The 19754-nt window shown below is 34.4% G+C and overlaps 1 protein-coding gene across 1 annotated transcript in view; it reads left to right on the top strand.

Annotated features, from left to right (window-relative positions):
- SGCZ (sarcoglycan zeta) overlaps window positions 1-19754 on the top strand; it is a 1185986-nt gene that overhangs the window by 700589 nt on the left and 465643 nt on the right. Inside the window, exon 2 of the mRNA XM_005562643.5 lies at window positions 13595-13789. Coding sequence (XP_005562700.1) covers window positions 13595-13789 — 195 coding nt within the window. The remainder of the gene's footprint in view (window positions 1-13594; window positions 13790-19754) is intronic.

Here is a 19754-nt window from a genome sequence, read left to right as displayed (position 1 = left end):
CATTAACTCCATCCTCTGACCATTACACCTTATATTCTTGTTGAAGAAGACATACCTCAAAAATTCAGGAGAAATGACAAATTTTATTCAATCAGACCTTACTGAATACCTGCTGAATGCATAAGCACATCATGGGACAAATAGGTAGCTACAAAATCATTTGTTTATTCAATAAGTATTGAGCACCTACATGTTCTGCTTGAAGGAGTTACATGTGTAAAGAATCCCAAAGCCCCCATCTTCATATGGCTTATGTTCTAATGGACGTGACAGAAAATCAACAGATGAATATTTCATTTGATGCTAGGTAGATATAAGTCCTTTCAAAAAGAAACAAATCAGAGAGACGAAGATAATGAGGAATGGAGGGTTGCTATGTTATTTTATATAAAGTTGTCATGGTAGGGCTGGCTGTTAAAAAAAAAAAAATCCAGTGCCCCATGGGATTCTGGTCCTCCTCACTTCTTTGGCCTCACTTTGGCATTTGACCTCTCTGCTCCGGCTGCACCTGCCTCCCTACTCCACCCTGAACAAATATTTCACGCCTCCCACCTGAAATGTTCTTACCCCCAATGGCTGCAAAGCTCCCTCCTTCATGTCCTGCTGGACTTTAGTCAAAACCAGTTTTCAAAGAGGCCTGGACAGGCTACCCTATCTAAATTGCAATGCGGCATTTTTATTTTCCTCCTTCCTTGGCATTCTTTAGCTCCTCTTACCGTCTCACTTACCATATGTTACATTTGTGTTTTGTTCACTGTCTGTGTCCATCAAGAGAGTGTAAACCCCATGATGGCAGGAATTTTTGTTTGCTGATGTCACTATTCTGTCCACAGCTTCTAGAAAAATACTTCCTGAGTGAAAATGCTAAGCTAATTTTTGTTTAATATATAAATAAACATGATAATATTTGTGTTTTGAATTTTACATCACCTGGCCCAATACATGATAAGAAACAGGTACAGCTTTTCCAATTTCCAAATGAAAAAAAGTCTATAATTGTGGAATATTTTGACTCAAATACAATTTCAGTTCCTCCCACCATGCCCTTGAATATGTTTCCAATTGCTTGAATTATAGTCTTTCTGTACATGTTCACCCATCCATACAGTCAACAAACATATATTGAATTATTTAATGAAGCCCATGGGTGTAATGATGGAGTAAATGGCACTATAGTGATTCCCAAAGTGCTCCCTTTTCTGAGTTATGATGAAAATCAGTTTAACTGTAGCTGAATTCAACAATAAAACCTTTAGGAAAATGCCTGACAGGAAGCAGGCAATCAACAAAAGTGAGTTTTCATCACTTTCATCATTTATAGAGTGCCTAGCTCTGTGTTTGCTGGTAGAAAGACTATGAAATAATTGCAAGCAAAGGAATTTATAATCCTATTGTGAGCTAAAACAAAAAAAAAATCATAAAGCACCAGAAAACAGTATAACATATAAATCCTCCAAAGTCTCAGTCAAGAACAACTAAGCATCTTCTTTAGTTTCTTTCTTTCTTTTTTTTTTTTCCTGATACTGTATTTATTTATTTATTTTTTCAAAATGATCAGTTCTTCTTTTTTATTTTTTAAATTTAAGTTCTGGGATACACATGCTGAACATGCAGGTTTGTTACATAAGTATACATGTGCCGTGGTGGTTTGCTGCATGTATCAACCCGTCATCTAGGTTTCAAGCCCTACATGCCTTAGGTTTTGTCCTAATGTTCTCCCTCCCCTTGTACCCCACCCCACAACAGGCCTCAGTGTGTGATATTCCCCTCCCTGGGTCCATATGCTCTCATTGTTGAACTCCCACTTATGAGTGAGAACTTGTGGTGTTTGATTTCCTGTTCCTGTGTTAGTTTGCCGAGGATGATGGTTTCCAGTTTCATTCATGTGCCTGCAAAGTTCTTTAGTTTCTTAATACCAACACTGAAAGCAGGTTGATCATAGCATGTAAAATAAAAGAAGGTGGCATTGGTTGTTTTCTCTTTTCCTTTTTCACCGTTGGTGGAAAGGCGGGATATACTCATAATAAAGGTGTATCTCACCAAGGCTGGTATAAATAATGATGGGTAAAGCTTTCACCTTTGTTGGGTTCATGGTCTCTTGTATGATCTCTACTGATATCCACCAGTAAAGCAGAGAATTAGCACCTGGCCTCAGAAGGGAATCAACCCAGCAGGGATGGAGAGATCTACCCACACTAGCCCCATCTTATGATGGCCATTTGACCACTTTTTACTTCCTCTTTTGTGCCATTGAATGCTGTACTTCTTCTCATTTCCTCTCTGCCTCTACCTTGTTATATCAATATTCAGGCTTATTTTTTTTCCCTTTTAAAATCTAAATAACTCAAGAGAATTAAAATCAAATTACTAGTACAACTGCTTTCTCTTTATCTAGATAGTCAGCATATAATAATACTAGTATTAAAAACTTATTTTGGTGAGACTTTGTTGGTCTCTGCAAGATCTTCTTTGTTTTATTTGTTTAAAGCAGTCCATTTAAAATTAAAACCTATTCATTGTGAATCTGCCCTTTCATCATCTCCACAAGTGAGATAACCCAAAGCAGAACAAATTTCCCATAAATTTATTACCCATTTGAAAATTTTACATCAAAACAAATTTGACTACACTATAAATAATTTACATTAATCTGGTAAAATGTAAAGAAGTTTGTCAGAGTGGAAAAAAAATGACTTTCAATAAAGTATTTTGAAATTTGTTTGTAAGATTTTTACATAACCAGTGGCATCTTTCACTTTATTATCAGGGCTATGGAAGTCATCCTCTATTATCTTTTTTCTCATTACCTTGTTCTGCTTGGTGTTAGAATACAAGACAATACCCCTTCCTCTTTCTGGATATGTTTTCTTACCATTGTTTTTCAAATATGTTTTCTTGTTAATCCTTACTGTTTTAAGTAGTATGGGCTTTCTGCTTGCCCAGTTAAGCTCTCCTGCTGTGTTTCTGGCAAATTTGTTTTTCCTTAAAGATTTGTCCTTCTTCCCCTGCTGTGAACATGCAGCAGGGTTCACCGACGGGTGTCCTATGCTTGCCATCTTAGTGTAAATGGTGCCCTTGGACTGTCTTTGTTGTTTTATCTCTCTGTGTTGACAACCTCTGAAGAGGCAAAAGACTTCTTGGGCTCCTTTAAAATTTCATTAATGGCTAAGTATTTCATTCTTATCAGCAGAGAAGATCTGAGAATGCAATGACTTCAAAGTTAAAAGCCCAAAATTAAATGTATGCCTAAATAAATTTTTTTTTTTTAAGTGATTGAATTTTCATCCAGTGAAATTACTGGATAACTATTTCCCACATAAAACTGCCTAATTTTAGGATGTATGAGGTATGTAAAGAAAACTAAGAATGACTGAAAAAAATTCTTTTTTAAATGTCCACGTTTTAAATAAAAGTTGTTTTCGTCTGGGAATGTTTCCCTTTTAGTGCCTATTCAGGTTTCCCTTTTCTGTCAGACTTGGCTAGAATCATCTATTTCCTATCTCAAGAGGCAGCACATTTGACTCACATATCTTTCATCATTCTTGAAATTCAGTTGCTAGATTGCTTCTTTTCCATGCTGCAAAACCTGACTACAGCATTTTCCCTAAACCAAGTAGAAAAAAAAAAAATCCACTCCAAATGGCTGTTTCTCTTAAATAGCAAATTTTGACTATCATTATGTTGAAATGTGCCTTTGAGAATTAAGGATCATAGATAGGGAGAAGTTTAAATTGCTGTGGTAAGTAGGCTTTACTGTATTGTTTCAATCTCTCTCAACATTAGTAGCTGTTTAGAGACTCATTTTGTTGGAGCAGAAAACAAAATGCCTTTCTGGTATGGAAAGTTCACACCATATAATTTGGACCCTTCAAGCATTATGTTTTAAAAATTCTATTTCAACCGTGTCTTTAAAAGTTAGTTCCAATAAAAATACTTACACGTCACTTAAGTAAGGGATCACTAGCTAAGGGGTAGATGATACATTTTAAAAATGAGTACTTTTACTAGTTAAAATGAAAAGGGCATTTTAACATCCTCCTTTTCTACTGCCAGGTTGTCTTTATATATGTCAATGTAATATGCATTTGAGCTTTGAGGAAACTGGGACAGAGAGAGGCTAAGTGACTTTCCCTAGGACACACGGAATGCAATGGCCAAGCTGGGATCTGAACTCAATATGTCTAGGACTGCATTTTCAACTATTGTGCTCCTTTCCTTGCCTGAATAAATAACAGATGACCGATACTGTAGTGTTCAATCTAACATGATCAACAGCTAATGAACGGTGACACCAACATGATTTACCATTTCTCCTAGAATATCAACACTCCCATTGAGGAATTGAAGAGGTTTTGGAATCCAGATTAAATTTGTATGGTCACAGGGATGTTGCATGTTGCTATTTCAGCATGCCAAATGCTAGCTTCATCATCAGAAATTAAAAGCAATTTCCCAAATTATCTTGCTTGCTGTCCAGGACTCACATGCTTCTCTTTCGTATTCGTATTTCCCACAACAGGGAACACAGATCTAAGCAGAAATTAGAGGCTCAATTTATATTTTAATTTTAAGGAATCAAATTAGTGAGTGAGAAGAGCAAACAATTTACTATTTACCTCCTGCATTTGTGCATGTCTCTCCGCATTATATTCAGGGTTTATGTGAGTAATATTATACAATCGTTAAATGTAGTATTTTTAAAAAATTGAGTCAACTATATTTTTCAGTATACAATTGCATTCTGTTTTTGACTTTATCTTTTGATTGACTATTTAGTGATGAAACTTGGACTGGAGATAATAGGTTCTCAATAGCTGGACTCAAATTAACTTTATTATTTCCTTTTGCACAAAGCTTGAGAGTTCTTTTTGTCTTCTTGATGAAACTTGGATTTTTAAAAGCTGTGTACCAGATCTCACCTCCAAACTTAGTTCTTACTGCCTGTTTTAAGTTGTTCAAGTCCCTACACTTGCAGAGTTATAAAGAAGCAAAACTGTGGCACAGACTTAGGTGGGATCATTTGTTCATCCTTTCAGACAATATTTCTCCCTTGCAGAAAATAAAACAAGGCATTCCATTGATACTTTTTATTTAGACCCTTAATATAGTCAACAATAACTTAAAGGAATTGTCTTAGGCATTGTACATTTCCTTAATGTCTTTTTCTTTCTGTCCACTCACACCTATTAACAGGAGTCATTTATTTTAGTCTTTGCTGTCTATCCAGAAAGAAGCCATATCTCATAATATTCTCTTATGCCCTCCTTCTTCCACTGCCATATTAGAAAATAAAAATGAAACCTCACTGAAGGAATGGAAAGACTCTTGGGCTAGAAAAGGTGAAGACGGTACTTTTACTTGCAGGTATCCTAGATTTCAGACACTGAAATCCACACAGAGCAAGCTTGGGTAATGAGCCTCTGAGGAAGCACACTGTGGAGGAGGTGACACTCAGTACCACTTGTCCCGGAGCCAGGCTCCTGCAAACTTTAGCCACAGCACGGCTATCTTCAGTTTTTCATAAGCTAATGTGAGTCCTCCATGTAAGCATACTAGTGAATATGATCAAGGAATATTCTCTTTGGACTATTATAATTATTACCTGTCTATATTGCTCCTTCTTTGGGTAGCCCAGCTGACTGGGTGGTTTGCTGACATTGTCTCTAGTTCCCCTGCTACCACACCACTAAGAACACATGACCTCTCTTGATCCCAGCTTCATCACTTCAATTATTGATCTCACATTCATTTTCCTCATTTCTTTTCAATTTTCTATTATCTTTTGTGTGCATTGGTATTGGTTCTTGCTTTAATACTGCAATACAAGACCCCCAGGCACTCATCTATAATTCCATTTATTCGACTTTCTTTATCTCTCAAAAATTGTCTAATTTGCTGTCTCCACTTTTTAATTTTTTCAATTTTCTATTTATCACACTCCAATTAGGCCTTTAAATACAGACCTCTTTTATGTCTCGTCTTCATTTTAGTCTCATCTCAGGTGTCACTTGCTCTGAAAGACATTCTCTTTCTACCATTTTAAAAGTAGTCCCTGATTATATTACCATGCCCATTGTATTTGTGGTATCTCTCACTGATTAACATTTTATTGCTTATATATTTATTATATTATTGTGTTTATCATCTTCAGAGCATGCCACTATTTGATATGATGTTTTAATTTTTCTATGTGCACATGGTGTTTTCCCTAACATATGAGATTCATAATGCATCAGTCTTGTCCTCTATGTTCCGATAGTTTTTACTCATAAATATTTTATTAAATGAAAACCATCTTCTGCCCGGAATCTCAACTACTATTCCCAACCCTGAATACTTATATAAAAATACTGAATTAATGATTCCAGTTAGTTTGGAATTATTAGCATATTTCCTGGGCCTTGGTAGTTTGAACTATGCCCCCTTACGTGAGGCAAGGGACTAAGGTACCAAATGGTCTCTGCTACCCTAGTTATTTTTTCTCCCATTCCATCCAGATCCGTAGAAGTCACCAGAATTCTCTAGGGCTAGATTATTAGTGATGAACTATGTTTAGGTGATTCCAAATTAATTCATTCTCTTCTGGTGTCTACATGCTGTGTTTTTAAATTTACCAGAAAACTAACCCTGTCTGAAAACCAGATTTTCCACACCTTTGGAGAAAAATGTCCGAAAATTGACATGTAATTCTATTTGATCAGGCATCTTTCATTGAACCTTATAACATCTTGCCAGAAATGTTATTTACATTATTAGATAAAATACTGCATTGGAAAGTGTATTCCTTTGTAGAGAAATTTCAAAGTGCAAATTTAAACCAGTTCTTCCCTGAATTGCAGGAGGATCCAACTAAATGCATTTAAAGTAATATAAGCAATGCGGATACTCATTTTGACCCAAAAATGCTGAAAACTTCCTTAGTATTAGCTGAGAAACATTAGATTTCAAAAGTCATTTGATTCTAATGAATGCTTTTTAAACATAAAATGTGATAATGAAACAGAATGGCAAAACTAAGATAAAAAGGGTCTTAGTTACTGTAAGTAGCTAAGAAAACCAAGATAATTGTAACGAATGGATTTTGAGGACATTGAATTAATATCACAAGGGAGGTAGAGAAATATTATGAAACCAAAGGAACATCTTGATACTATGATATTGTCTTTCAGGAAATTGTGATTAACTCTCTGAAATCCACTTAACTGTTACGAGAAAGTAAGCACCTCTGCAATTGGAGCATGGTTTGGTAGCTTCCATTAGAATGACAGTAGGCACTTAGTAAAAAACTCTTTTATTTATAGAAGTTTCATAATGCCAAAGAAAGCAAGATATTTCAGAATATAGTTAATGCATAAAAATGGCAACATTAAACATTTAAGGCTAAAGTTGTAAAGTTTCAGATGTAGGATAGTTTGCATAATCACTTAGAATTATATGTTTTTATTCTTCTGCTAGTACTACTGTTGCACTAAAACAGCCATTGAAAGCTTTTGTGATCTTGAAAAATACTCAGATTTAACAAAAAAAAATAAGAAATAAAAAGGAACTTTTAAAAGAAAAGTCTAACCTCGTCTTATTGCAGCATGGATGCTCTAAAGCATTTTGTGATGAAGACAGTATATAAAATAATAGTGTTAAACTAAGCTTTATTAAAGAAAATAATGTTGAATTTCTTGAGGAGATAAACATAGCTTTAATTCCATAACTTTTTTATTTTCTTTCACAACTTTTTTCTAGCATGTTGTTATCTCATTTGCTTTTCAAAATTGTTAGAGGTGTTTAATATAGTTACCGATTCACTATTTCTTCACCAAAACAAAATTTCAATCTTATTGCTGAAAGACAATTTTCTTTGTAGTTGTGTGTCTTTTATTTAAAAGATTTAGTATGTTTTCATTTCTAACGCACATTAATTTCACCTTCATATTGAAATATAATTTGTAGAAATAGAACATTCTAGAAAATAAGTTTTCTTTAACATGAGATAAAGGGGATTCGATCATCTGAAGAGTCATAGCACTTAACTTGGAATTTTCAGAGACCAGCTCTACAAGCGGAAGGTCTCCTACTCGCCAGTGAGGAACATTCAATCTCCTGCTTTCTTCTATGCTCCTCCTACATCCGCATTCTTCCCCTTCTCCGCTCCTCCTTGTTCTTCCCATTAATCCCCAGCCCCCTTTATCCTCTTCATTTTTTAAATTCTGCTTTTTAAAAATTTATATATATATAGTATATATTTTGTGGTAGATGTAGTATTTTGGTATCTGTATACAATGTGGGATAATCAAGTCAGAGCAATTAGGATATTCATAGCCTAAAACATTTATTTTTTATGTGTGTTGGGAACATTACAAGTCTTCCCTCCTAGCTCTTTTGAAATATACAATAAATTATTGTTAACTATGATTTCCCTGCTGTTCTGCTGAAATACTAGAACTGATTCCTTCTATCAGACTATATTTTGTACCTTAACCAAATTCTCTTCATCCTATTCTTTTGTTATGTTTTCTCTACTATATTATCAAAACCACTGTCAGAACCATGAAATTTCTACCAAATTCCTCAGGCAAAGTCAATTCCTTGGCAACTTATCATCTGTTATAACACTTACGTTACATAACATAATGGGTTTCACATCTACACCAAGTCAGAGTTTAATTAAGGAATAAAGCTTTATGGTCAGTTTTAAGGAAATTGTAAATGTTAACTTAATAATAAATAACATCACTTACATTATGAGAGAACTTGCTGTGAATCATCTACTGTTATCAGCATTTCCAGTTCATTTAAAATTATGATGTTTTAATAGCTTATCCAACTATTTTTATTGTATGAAGCATAACATGCCTCAATGGTAAAAAAAATGGAGACATAAGATTTAACGTATATTAATGCAATTTGAGGTTATAGTAATTTTGAAATTAAAACACAAAGAGGAAAAACCAAATAATTTTTATAAAAATTTCTCAACATTGAATTTGTAGATTGCTTTGGTAAGTATGGTCATTTTCACAATATTGATTCTACCCATCCGTGAGCATGGGATGTGTTTCCATTTGTTTGAGTCATCTGTAATTTCTATCAGTAGTGTTTTGTAGTTTTTCTTGTAAAGGTCTTTCACCTCTTTGGTTAGGTATATTTCTTAGTATTTTATTTTATTTTTTGCAGCTATGGTAAAAGGGGTCGAGTTCTTGATTTGATTCTCAGCTTGGTCACTATTGGTGTATAGCAGAACTACTGATGTGTGTACATTAATTTCGTATACTGAAACTTTGCTGAATTCATTAATCAGTTCTAGGAGCTTTTTGGAGGAGTCCTTAGGGTTTGCTAGGTGTACAATCATATCGGTAAACAGTGACAATTTGACTTTCTCTTTACCAATTTGGATGCCCTTTATTTCTTTCTCTTGTCTGATTGCTCTGGCTAGGACTTCCAGTACTATGTTGAAGAGGAGTGGTGAGAGTGGGCATCCTTGTCTTGTTCCAGTTCTCAGAGGGAATGCTTTCAACGTTTCCCCATTCACTGTTATGTTGACTGAGGGTTTGTCATAGATGGCTTTTATTACATTGAGGTATGTCCCTTCTATGTCAATTTTGTTGAGGGTTTTAATCATAAATGGATGCAAATTTTGTCCAATGTGTTTTCTGCCTCTATTAGGATGATTATGTGATTTTTGGTTTTGATTCTGTTTATGTGGTGTATCACATTTTTTATTGACTTGTGTATCACTGCATTCCTGGTATGAAACCCACTTGATCGTGGTGAATTTTCTTTCTGATATACTATTGGATTTGGTTAGGTAGTATTTTGTTAAGGATTTTAGCATCTATGTTTATCAAGGATATTGGTCTCTAGTTTTTTGTTGTCGTCGTTATGTCCTTTCATGGTTTTGGTATTAGCGTGCTACTGGCTTCATATAATTATTTATGGAAGATTCTCTCTTTCTCTCTCTCTCTCTCTTTCAGTGTGAGTCTCATTCTGTCAGCCAGGCTGGAGTTCAGTGGCACGATCTCCGCTCACTGCAAACTCCGCCTTCCAGGTTCAAGCAATTCTCCTGCCTTAGCCTCCCAATTAGCTAGGAATTTAGGTGCCCACCACCACACCAAACTAGTTTTTGTATTTTTGGTAGAGATGGGATTTTACCATTTCGACCAGGTTGGTCTTGAACTCCTGACCTCAAGTGATCCACCTGCTTTGGCTTCCAAAAGTACTAGGATTACAGGTGTGAGCCACTGTGACCCGCTCCCTCTTTCTCTGTCTTTTGGAATAGTGTCAACAGGATTGATACCAATTCTTCTTTAATATCTGTTAGAATTCAGCTGTGAATCCCACTGATCCTGGACTCTTTTTGTTGGTAACTTTTTATTACAGTTTCAATCTCAGTGCTTGTTATTGGTCTGTTCAGGGTTTCTAATTCTTCCTGAATTAAAATAGGAGGGTTGTACCTTTTTGGGAATTGATCTATGTCCTCTAGGTTTTATAGTCTATGCACATAAAGTGTTCATAAAAGCCTTAAATGATCTTTTGTATTTTTGTGGTGTCGAGTGTATTATCTCCCATTTCATTTCTAATTGTGCTTATTTGGAGCTTCGCTATTCTTTTCTTGGTTAATCTTGCTAATGGTCTTTTAATTTAATTTATCTTTTCAAAGAACCAACTTTGTGTTTCATTTATCTTTTGTATTTTTGTTTCTTTGTTTCAATTTCATTTACTTCTGCTCTGATCTTTGTTATTTTCTTTCTTCTGCTGGGTTTGGGTTTGGTTTTTCTTGTTTCTCTAGTTCCTTGAGGTGTAACCTTAGATTGTCTATTTGTGTTCAACAAAGCATACGAAAACACGAAGTAGGGAAAGGACACCCTATTCAACAAATGGTGTGGGGATAATTGGGAAGCCATGTGTAGGATAATGAAACTAGATCCTCATCTCCTACCTTATACAAAAATCAACTCAAGATGTATCAAGGATTTAAATCTAAGACCCAAAATTATGAAAATTCTAGAAGATAATATCGGAAAAACCCTTCCAGATATTGACTTAAGCAAGGATTTCATGACTAAGAGCCCAAAAGTAAATGCAATAAAAACAAAGATAAACAGCTAGGACTTAAACTGAAGAGCTTTTGCATGACAAAAAAGCACTCTGGAAGGTAAACAGACAACCCACAGAGTGGGAGAAAATCTTCACAATCTATACATCCAACAAAAGACTATTATCTAGAATCTACAAGGAACTCAAACAAAGTAGCAAGAAAAAAAAATAAAATCCTATCAAAAAGTGGGCTAAGGACATAAGTTGACAATTCTCAAAAAAAAAAAAGATATACAAATGACCAACAAACATACGAAAAAATACTCAACATCACTCATGATCATGGAAATGCAAATAAAAACCACAATGCAATACCACCTTACTACCTCAAAAATGGTCATAATAAAAAAATCAAAAAGCAGTAGGCATCAGAGTAGATGCAATGAAAAGGGAACACTTCTACACCACTGGTAGGAATGTAAACTAGTACAACCATTATGGAAAACAGCAGGGAGATTCCTTAAATAATTAAAAGTAGAACTACTATTTGACCTAGCAATCCCACTACTGGGTACCTACCCAGAGGAAAAGAAGTCATTATACACAAAAGACACTTCACTTTCATGTTTATAGCAGCACAATGTACAATTACAAAAATATAGAACCAGCCCAAATGCCCATCAGTCAATAAGCTGTGGTATATATATGTACAGGGGACTACTACTCAGCCATAAAGAGGAATGAATGAATGGCATTCACAGCAACCTGGATAGGATTAGAGACTATTATTCTAAGAAGTAAAAGAAACTTAGGAATGGAAAACCAAACACTGCATGTTCTCACTCATAAGTGGGAGCAAGCTGTGAGGATGCAAAAGAATAAGAATGATACATTGGGCTTTGGGCACTCAGGGGGAAATGTGAGAAGTGGGTGAAAAAGAAAAGGCTACAAATTGGGTTCAGTATATACTGCTAAGGTGATGGATGCATAAAAAATCTCACACATCACCACTAAAGAACTTACTCATGTAACCAAATATCACCTGTTTCCCAAAAACATATGGAAAAAAAAATCTCAACATTTTATCTACAGTAGGATTGAGTCAATGAACATTATAATGATAATTTTACAGTACATATATTTTATATTATGTAACATAATTTAATTATTAATATTATTTTTATTTGCATATAATTTATTCAGAAGTATTTCTGTTAGGTTAGTCATTTAAAAAGTATAAAAGCAATCTGAGAAAAACCTAAAGAAATAATAATGAATGATTATTGTCCTATAGAAAATCTTATTTTATAAAAATCAGTTTCCATCCCTCTGATAATAAATTAGTTATTCTGAAAATTGTACACTTAAGACATAATCAATGCTTATTCAAATTGTTTTAGTCTTCTTATCGTTATTTCTAAGTTGTATAAGACAGTAAAAAACCTATTTGCTTTTTGAAAGAATTAATTCTAGAACCTGAATTTATGCATTATTAAAGAATATCATCTTCACTTTTTTAGAACTGATTTCTAATTTCATTACATTATGAAATAGTATGGTACAATATATAGTGTTCTTAGGGTTAATTTTTTTTCTGATAACTCATTGAAATACAACTAAAATAACCAACATAATTCTAAATAAAACTTTTAATTTGATAGCTATTGTCTACATGAACCCACACAAATGTGAATTTTCTTTCCATAGGTTTTTGCAAATATACTAATATTTTTACTGAAGCATATATACTGAACCATTTGTATCCTGCATTTTTAGAGAAAGGTACAGAAAATCCCAGTGATACAGTCAATCTCTACTGCAAAGAACAGGCAAAGCATAGTCTAAGAGTAGCTTGGTGTATCCATCTATTCTCGCTCTGGTATAAAAAAAATACCTGAGACTGTGTAATTTATAAAGAAAAGAGGTTTAATTGGCTCCTAGTTCGTCAAGCTGTACAGGAAGCACAGCGGCTTTTGCTTCTAGGGAGGCCTCAGGAAACTTACAATCATGGCGGAAGGCAAAGGGGAAAAAGACACATCTTATGTGGCAGGAGCAGGTCCAAGAGAGAGCGGGGAGGTGCCACCCACGTAAGCAACCAAGTCCCAGAACAGCACCAAAGGGGAAAATTCACTGCCATGATCTCATCACCTTTCACCAGGTACCACTTCCAACATTGGTGATTACAATTCAACATGAGATTTGGGTGGGGACACAGATCCAAACTATATCACTTGGATATGAGTAGAGTTCTTTGGTTACTGGTAACTGGAGGTAGACCTGAGCATCCCAAGAGAAAAGCTGACTGTTGAAATGGGACAAATCTGACTGGAAATAATATATATCTTGTGGATATAACAATGAATTAAACATCCCTAAAAAACTATATTGAAGAAAATGATTCGAAGATTTCTATAACATTTTAATTACACAACAATAGTTATTTGAATGCTCACTGCCAATTATTTTAAGGTACATTGTATCTTTTGTTTTGAAAAAATCATGTGTTTATTTTTTTTAATGCTTCTTTTCTTTCCTTCTTTCTCTTACTTTCTTTTTTCTTTTTCAGATGACACGAGAACAATACATACTAGCAACCCAACAGAATAACCTGCCAAGGACTGAGAATGCACAACTTTATCCAGTGGGAATTTATGGATGGCGAAAGAGGTGCTTATACTTCTTTGTCCTTCTGCTGTTGGTTACCATGATAGTTAACTTAGCCATGACAATATGGATATTGAAAGTTATGAATTTCACTGTGGTAAGTACCACTATGATTTTACATCTTATTGCTCTTGGTTCAAAGACAATCTAGCTCTGTTACTTTAATTTTTTAATCAAAGGTTATTCATATCAATATTTACAAGTGTGTGTTTTTAAATCCCAAAGACAATAATATTTTATTTTAAGACTACATTCAGTAGGTTTAGTCTTGACACACATATGCTATTACTACCTGCCATTTAAGTATGGGAAATTTAGATCACAAGACAGCATAGCACATTGATTCATTAGAATGTTTGAAGAACACTTAATCAGTAAGTATGAATATTACTTACTGTGCCTTAAAATTTAAGAAATGAATCTGTTTTTAGAAGTGATATTTCACATTAAAATTAATATTAATATTATAAATCATGTGCCTTTGAATTACTTCATTTAACATATATACCTCTATATCTCTGTATATCTGCTTTCTATGTAACATACTGCATGACTGAATCTAAAAGCCTGGAATTTCTCCTGAACTACATTGACTAATGCCTATAATTGCCATCAGATGGTGACCCTATTCTTTCATAGCACATCCCTCATAAATGGAAGACCAACCAGAAATTAAATCACTCTTTTATAAAAATAACTAATTACAAAATGATTGTATAATGTATTAATGAAGTTTGCTGCAGTTTACTGAATGTTTATAATAAATTTATGAGCATGAGTTATCTGGGAAAATTCAGTGGCTTCAGCAAAGTCCAGTTTGGCTCATTGTATATTTTTTGACTGATATCTTCAGTTTTTCTATTCTGCTTTTAGACCATTCTGCCTTTGCTTGGAGACCTCAGATATCTTCACATATAAGCAACTATCTTTCACTTGCTGACCAGATTGCTATTATTCTTTAGAACTCTGCATCCTCAGGAGTGAGTCTAAAGCTGGCTGTTTAACTTCACTTATATTCCTACACTTGGCTGTTTATGGTTTGTTTGTTTGCTTTTTAAACCCCACTCGGTATTAATTTAGCAAGAATCGTCTCTTTCTGACTTCACTGACACCTAATTCTAATTCGAAAACAGAATCTCCAAAGAGAAAATGATGCTAGCTTCAGTCCGTGTTGTAAGGCGTCACAATTATGTGTGTAAGGAGCCTGGGTGGGCAGGTGGCCTAACCTTCCGGAGAAGAAATACTGTCACTGTGCACATCAAGATAAACCAGCATGTGCTCGTGGAGGGAAATGAGCCATGGTTCCATTTTTTTGCCAATAAATTATAATTTTGAAGAGTATTCATCAAATAAGAAACTAAAGGCAAAGACAAGTTGGGCAGGAGTCAATGTTTTTGCAGAGTCAGAAAATAGTAACTGTTGCCTAGACATGGATATGTGTCCCAGGCCAGGAATCAAGGCATGAGGCCACTTGTGGGTGGCTAGAGGTTGAATTGAAGGCTAGTAGGTACATTCTCACTTATGAGATTCTCTGGGAATGCATCTGAATCACTTATTTGTCTAAAAGTTGGCTCACTTTGCCCTCTCATTTGGGAATATTTTGACACAAATATCAACAACTCTAGCTATCATGTTTATGTTCTCAGCTCTGCTCCTACCTTCTCTGACTACTGTCTGGGTGTCCTTCAGGGGTCATTGATCATATGGTAGGAGCAATGTTTATGCTCCTGCACCTTCTTTTGTGCTACTTTAAATAGTAACCAGACTATCAGTTGCTGAAAACATTTTCAGCCTCATTTTTTAACTAAAAATTAATTATAAAAGAGGTAAAGCATGTTCTTCAAATTTTGAAATTTCAGTAATATGATTTTCTCTATCAAAAGGCATCTTTCAAAAGCTCATGAATGATGGGACCAGGTCTCTCACTTCAGGGAGCATTGATTCTATCCAATGACTCAACCCCAGGAATTTTCAGGTTCAAACCTTGTAAACTTTTCAGGCATATTTAAATTAATTAGAAAAATATACTTAAATGTGTAATTACATGGCTATATGCATCAGACTCCCAATACTTTGCCCCATGCTGACACCAAGGCTGGATAAGCCATCCCTGGGAAATCATTGACACAGTCGCCTGTGTCCTCAGGATCCTCAAGGGCCCCAGGGTTCCTGTCACCCATGGAGCTATTTAATTTGAACCTCAGCTGGCCAGAATGTAAAATATAATGCAACATGGTCCTGGAGATAATTAAAAGGGGTTGTTTCCATAGGAGTGTTGGTATTTATTTATTTTTACATTTTCCTTTGAGGCATGCCTTTTAAAAAATTATGTTTTGACCTTTTTATAATCAGAAGGAAAACTGTCCTTCCTTCAGCCACAAAAACTATTTGCATGTAGCTGAAGTAAAATGCACAGATAAAGTTTCCAGAAATGTATCACACTGTAAGGTAACACACTCTTTGTAAGATAACACACTTTCTAGCTCAATGTAGTCATTCGTAGTTGTTCAGAAATAATTCAGAAATCCTTATGTAGTTACAGACTTTAGTAATCCTGAATACTGGATATTATGTTGTATATACTTGAAGGGTGTTAAATAATTTGTAATCCTCTTTCATCAGAGTGGTAAAATAAAACCAATTTTATGTTTTTACTAGTTCATTGTGTTCGTTTTCATATCTACAGAGAATACCAAAGACTAGTTGCCATACTATAGTAAGAAGTAGAAAATAATGTGTCAGTTGTTTGGGGAGTACTATTGATCCACACAAAATGTATTTCACTTTCATTATAACTATTGCTATCCAACACATGGAAATCTGTGGCTGTTAACATCTTTTATTTGAGCAAACTGGGCATGTTATTTTTATCAAAATATTGATAAAATATTTTTAGCATAGCAATATTTTTAGCATAGCAAGGATAGCTGCCAACATGTTTTATGCTGTTTGTTGAAGTCCATCATTGTGACTGATATTGTGCATGATGTGTATGATTGATATGCCCTTGTATTTTGGAAATAATTTGTGTTTTTCATTTTGTAGAAAATAAAATTATTCTGCTTTTTTAGATACTCAGTTGTAGAAAACAAACAAAAAAAAAGGAAATGACTTTATACTACAGGATGAAAGACTTAGGATAGAAATAAATAATCTCCTGGCTATGAGAGCAGGTATATATATACATATACACGCGCGCGCACACACACACACACTATTTCATATATATATATATATATGTTGAAGAGGGAAATTTTTGAAATTTTGAAGTTAGTTCAAGAGGGAAATTCATATATATATATATGTATATATATGTTGAAGAGGCAAATTTTAAAACTTCAATTTGTTGAGGTCGGTACAACCCATTTCCATGTTATCAGTTGCTATTTGGTTGATTACTATAACATCTTTGTGGTTTAGCTAATAGACTAGCCTAGCACATCTATCAAATCCAGGCATTCTACTGAGGCAGTATTATTTTCTAGGCTCAACACTTATTCTAAGTAAATTAATTCTATATTTGAGAATTGAAGATCGTTACAATAATAAAGTACTGATTTTAAGAACAAAAGTACCAACTAAGGGTTGGCGACCTCTAGCTGTTATAATTCTGTTAGATATGCCAACTAGCCAGCAAAAAAAAAAAAAAAAGAATGAAAATATAAGTAATATTTATTAAGCAAATGGGGAGAGCAAATTCATGAATGCCGTGACTTAGAGAGAAGTCAAGAATACCTAGACCTGGGTAATAATTGAAGCAATTGATTAATTGAACAAACTGGGAAAATAAATATTGCACGATCAGTGGGATAACAGTTGGCTGAAAGAAAATCCCAAGAAAAGAATTGAATATCATCATCATTTTGGATTGAAAAGGAATTGGGAAATTTTAGAACAACTATCTATATATTACAAGAGGTCATTTTACAGTATTTTCTCCATTTGGTCACTTGGCATCTGCTTAAACTCTCCTTTCAGTGATAAGCAAATCATCTCATTAAATCACTGTATAGTTTTATTATTTTCAAATATCTTTTAAATTTTATTATTTTTTAATTGGTGAGGGTACATAGTAGGGGTATATATTTATAGGGTACATAAGATATTTTGATAAAGTCATATGATGTGTAATAATCCCATCAGGGTAAATGGAGTATCTGTTTTCTCAAGCGTGTATCTTCTGTGTTACAAACAATCCAGTTATACTCCTTTTATTATTTGAAAATGTACAGTAAATTATTGTTGACTCTAGTCACCCTTTGTGCTATCAAATACTAGATTTTATTTGTTCTAACTAGATTTTTGTGCCAACTTACTATCTACACTTTCCCCATCTCCACTACCGTTCCCAGCCTCTGCTGACCATGATTCTGCTCTCTTAAATGATGTTCTGTTAGCAATTCCTTGAATACAACTTCAAACATGGTATTCTGATTCCATTATTTCAATTGGACAGGAATTTTTAATGTTCCAAGACCACCATATATTCTCATATACATCATATGCACACATACACGCACATAGATCTTTGATAACATTTTTAAAAGATCTAAAAATCAGAATATGTAAGGGAGATCTGTATGTGACCACTTTGCTTTCTTTGGTTGTCACTTTTCTTCATTTCAAATATCATGTATATTACATAACCATAATTATATGTTTATAATAATATTAATGCTTTCAAGATAGCTTTCCCTTTATAGCTACAGACCAGAGTCATTCTTATTTATTTTTTCTATCACATTTTGTTTATATAAATAATTAACTTATATAAAATTTATATTTATGCATTTAACATGAATATAAATAAAAGCAGGAAAAGTGTTCAGGATTGCAGTTATATACATAGAGTTACAAGATATTGGTAAAGTTTGCTTTTTCTTTTGTAGGATGAAAACATTTGTTTCTGTTTAGTGTACCTTTCTAAAGTTGAGAGTTACCATATTTACTTTTCTCCCTTCTGTCTTCATGCTAACATTTTTAAATAAACTATACATTTTTTGAGTCTTAATTCCTGTGTTCTTTCAAATACCTTGTTAAATAAAGTATCACCTATCTACATTATTCTTTTCACCAATTCAATTTTTTTATCTTCATCATTAATCCAGTGTCATTTCTCATAGCAATTATGGATCTACTGAAGATGGCTACAGTATATATGTAGTATGCTATCATTAGTTACCATGCCTTCCAAAAATAAGATATTCCCACAGTTTTTCATTTTACCCTCTAATAAGAATATATATAAAATACATGTATATATAATGTGCGTGTGTGTATGTGTGTGTGTGTGTGTGTGTGTGTGTGTGTGTGTGTGTATTAAACTTGAGCTGGAGTCTCGCTCTGTTGCCCAGGCTGGAGTGCAGTGGCATGATCTTGGCTCACTGCAACTTCCGCCTCCCGAGTTCAAGTGATTCTCCTCTTTCAGCCTCCCGAGTAGCTGGGATTATAGGCACCTGCCACCACACCTAGATAATTTTTGTATTTTAGTAGAGACGAGATTTCACCATGTTGGCCAGGCTGGTCTCAAACTCCTGACCTCAAGTGGTCTGCCCGACTCGGCCTCCCAAAATGCTGGGATTATAGGCATGAGCTACCGCACTTGGCTGTGATGATAACTTTTGAATGAACTTCTCCATCTGCATTTATCCAGCCAGCTCTATTTATCAAAGCTGTGTCCTTATCCCAGTGCATTTTATGTCTTATCTAGAATTGATAGATGTGGATAGTCATACATAAAGTTAAAACTTGAAATGCACACTGGCTTCATTCGTTTTTAATTTCTTTTTCCTCCTCTCCCTATCATGTTCATCACAAGACAGTTTCTTTTTATATTACCTTGTTTAGTGTCTGTTTCCCCTTGCCCAGACTGAATGGACACTCTATATGGCCAGGATTTTGACATTTTTCCCAATTCTGTTTTCCCAAGGTGGAAGACAGTACCTGCCAGATAATCAGCCCTGAATAAGTAATTTTGGAATGAATATGATATTTGACATTATCTGCACTGAGAGGCAGCTAATTTTTTATGCCACTATGAGGTATGTCCTTTTAAAGGGCCA

This window comes from Macaca fascicularis, chromosome 8, assembly GCF_037993035.2.
Source record: "Macaca fascicularis isolate 582-1 chromosome 8, T2T-MFA8v1.1".
Taxonomy (NCBI): domain Eukaryota; kingdom Metazoa; phylum Chordata; class Mammalia; order Primates; family Cercopithecidae; genus Macaca; species Macaca fascicularis.
Note: the sequence above shows the minus strand (reverse complement) of the source record. Positions and strands in the feature narration are given on the sequence as shown.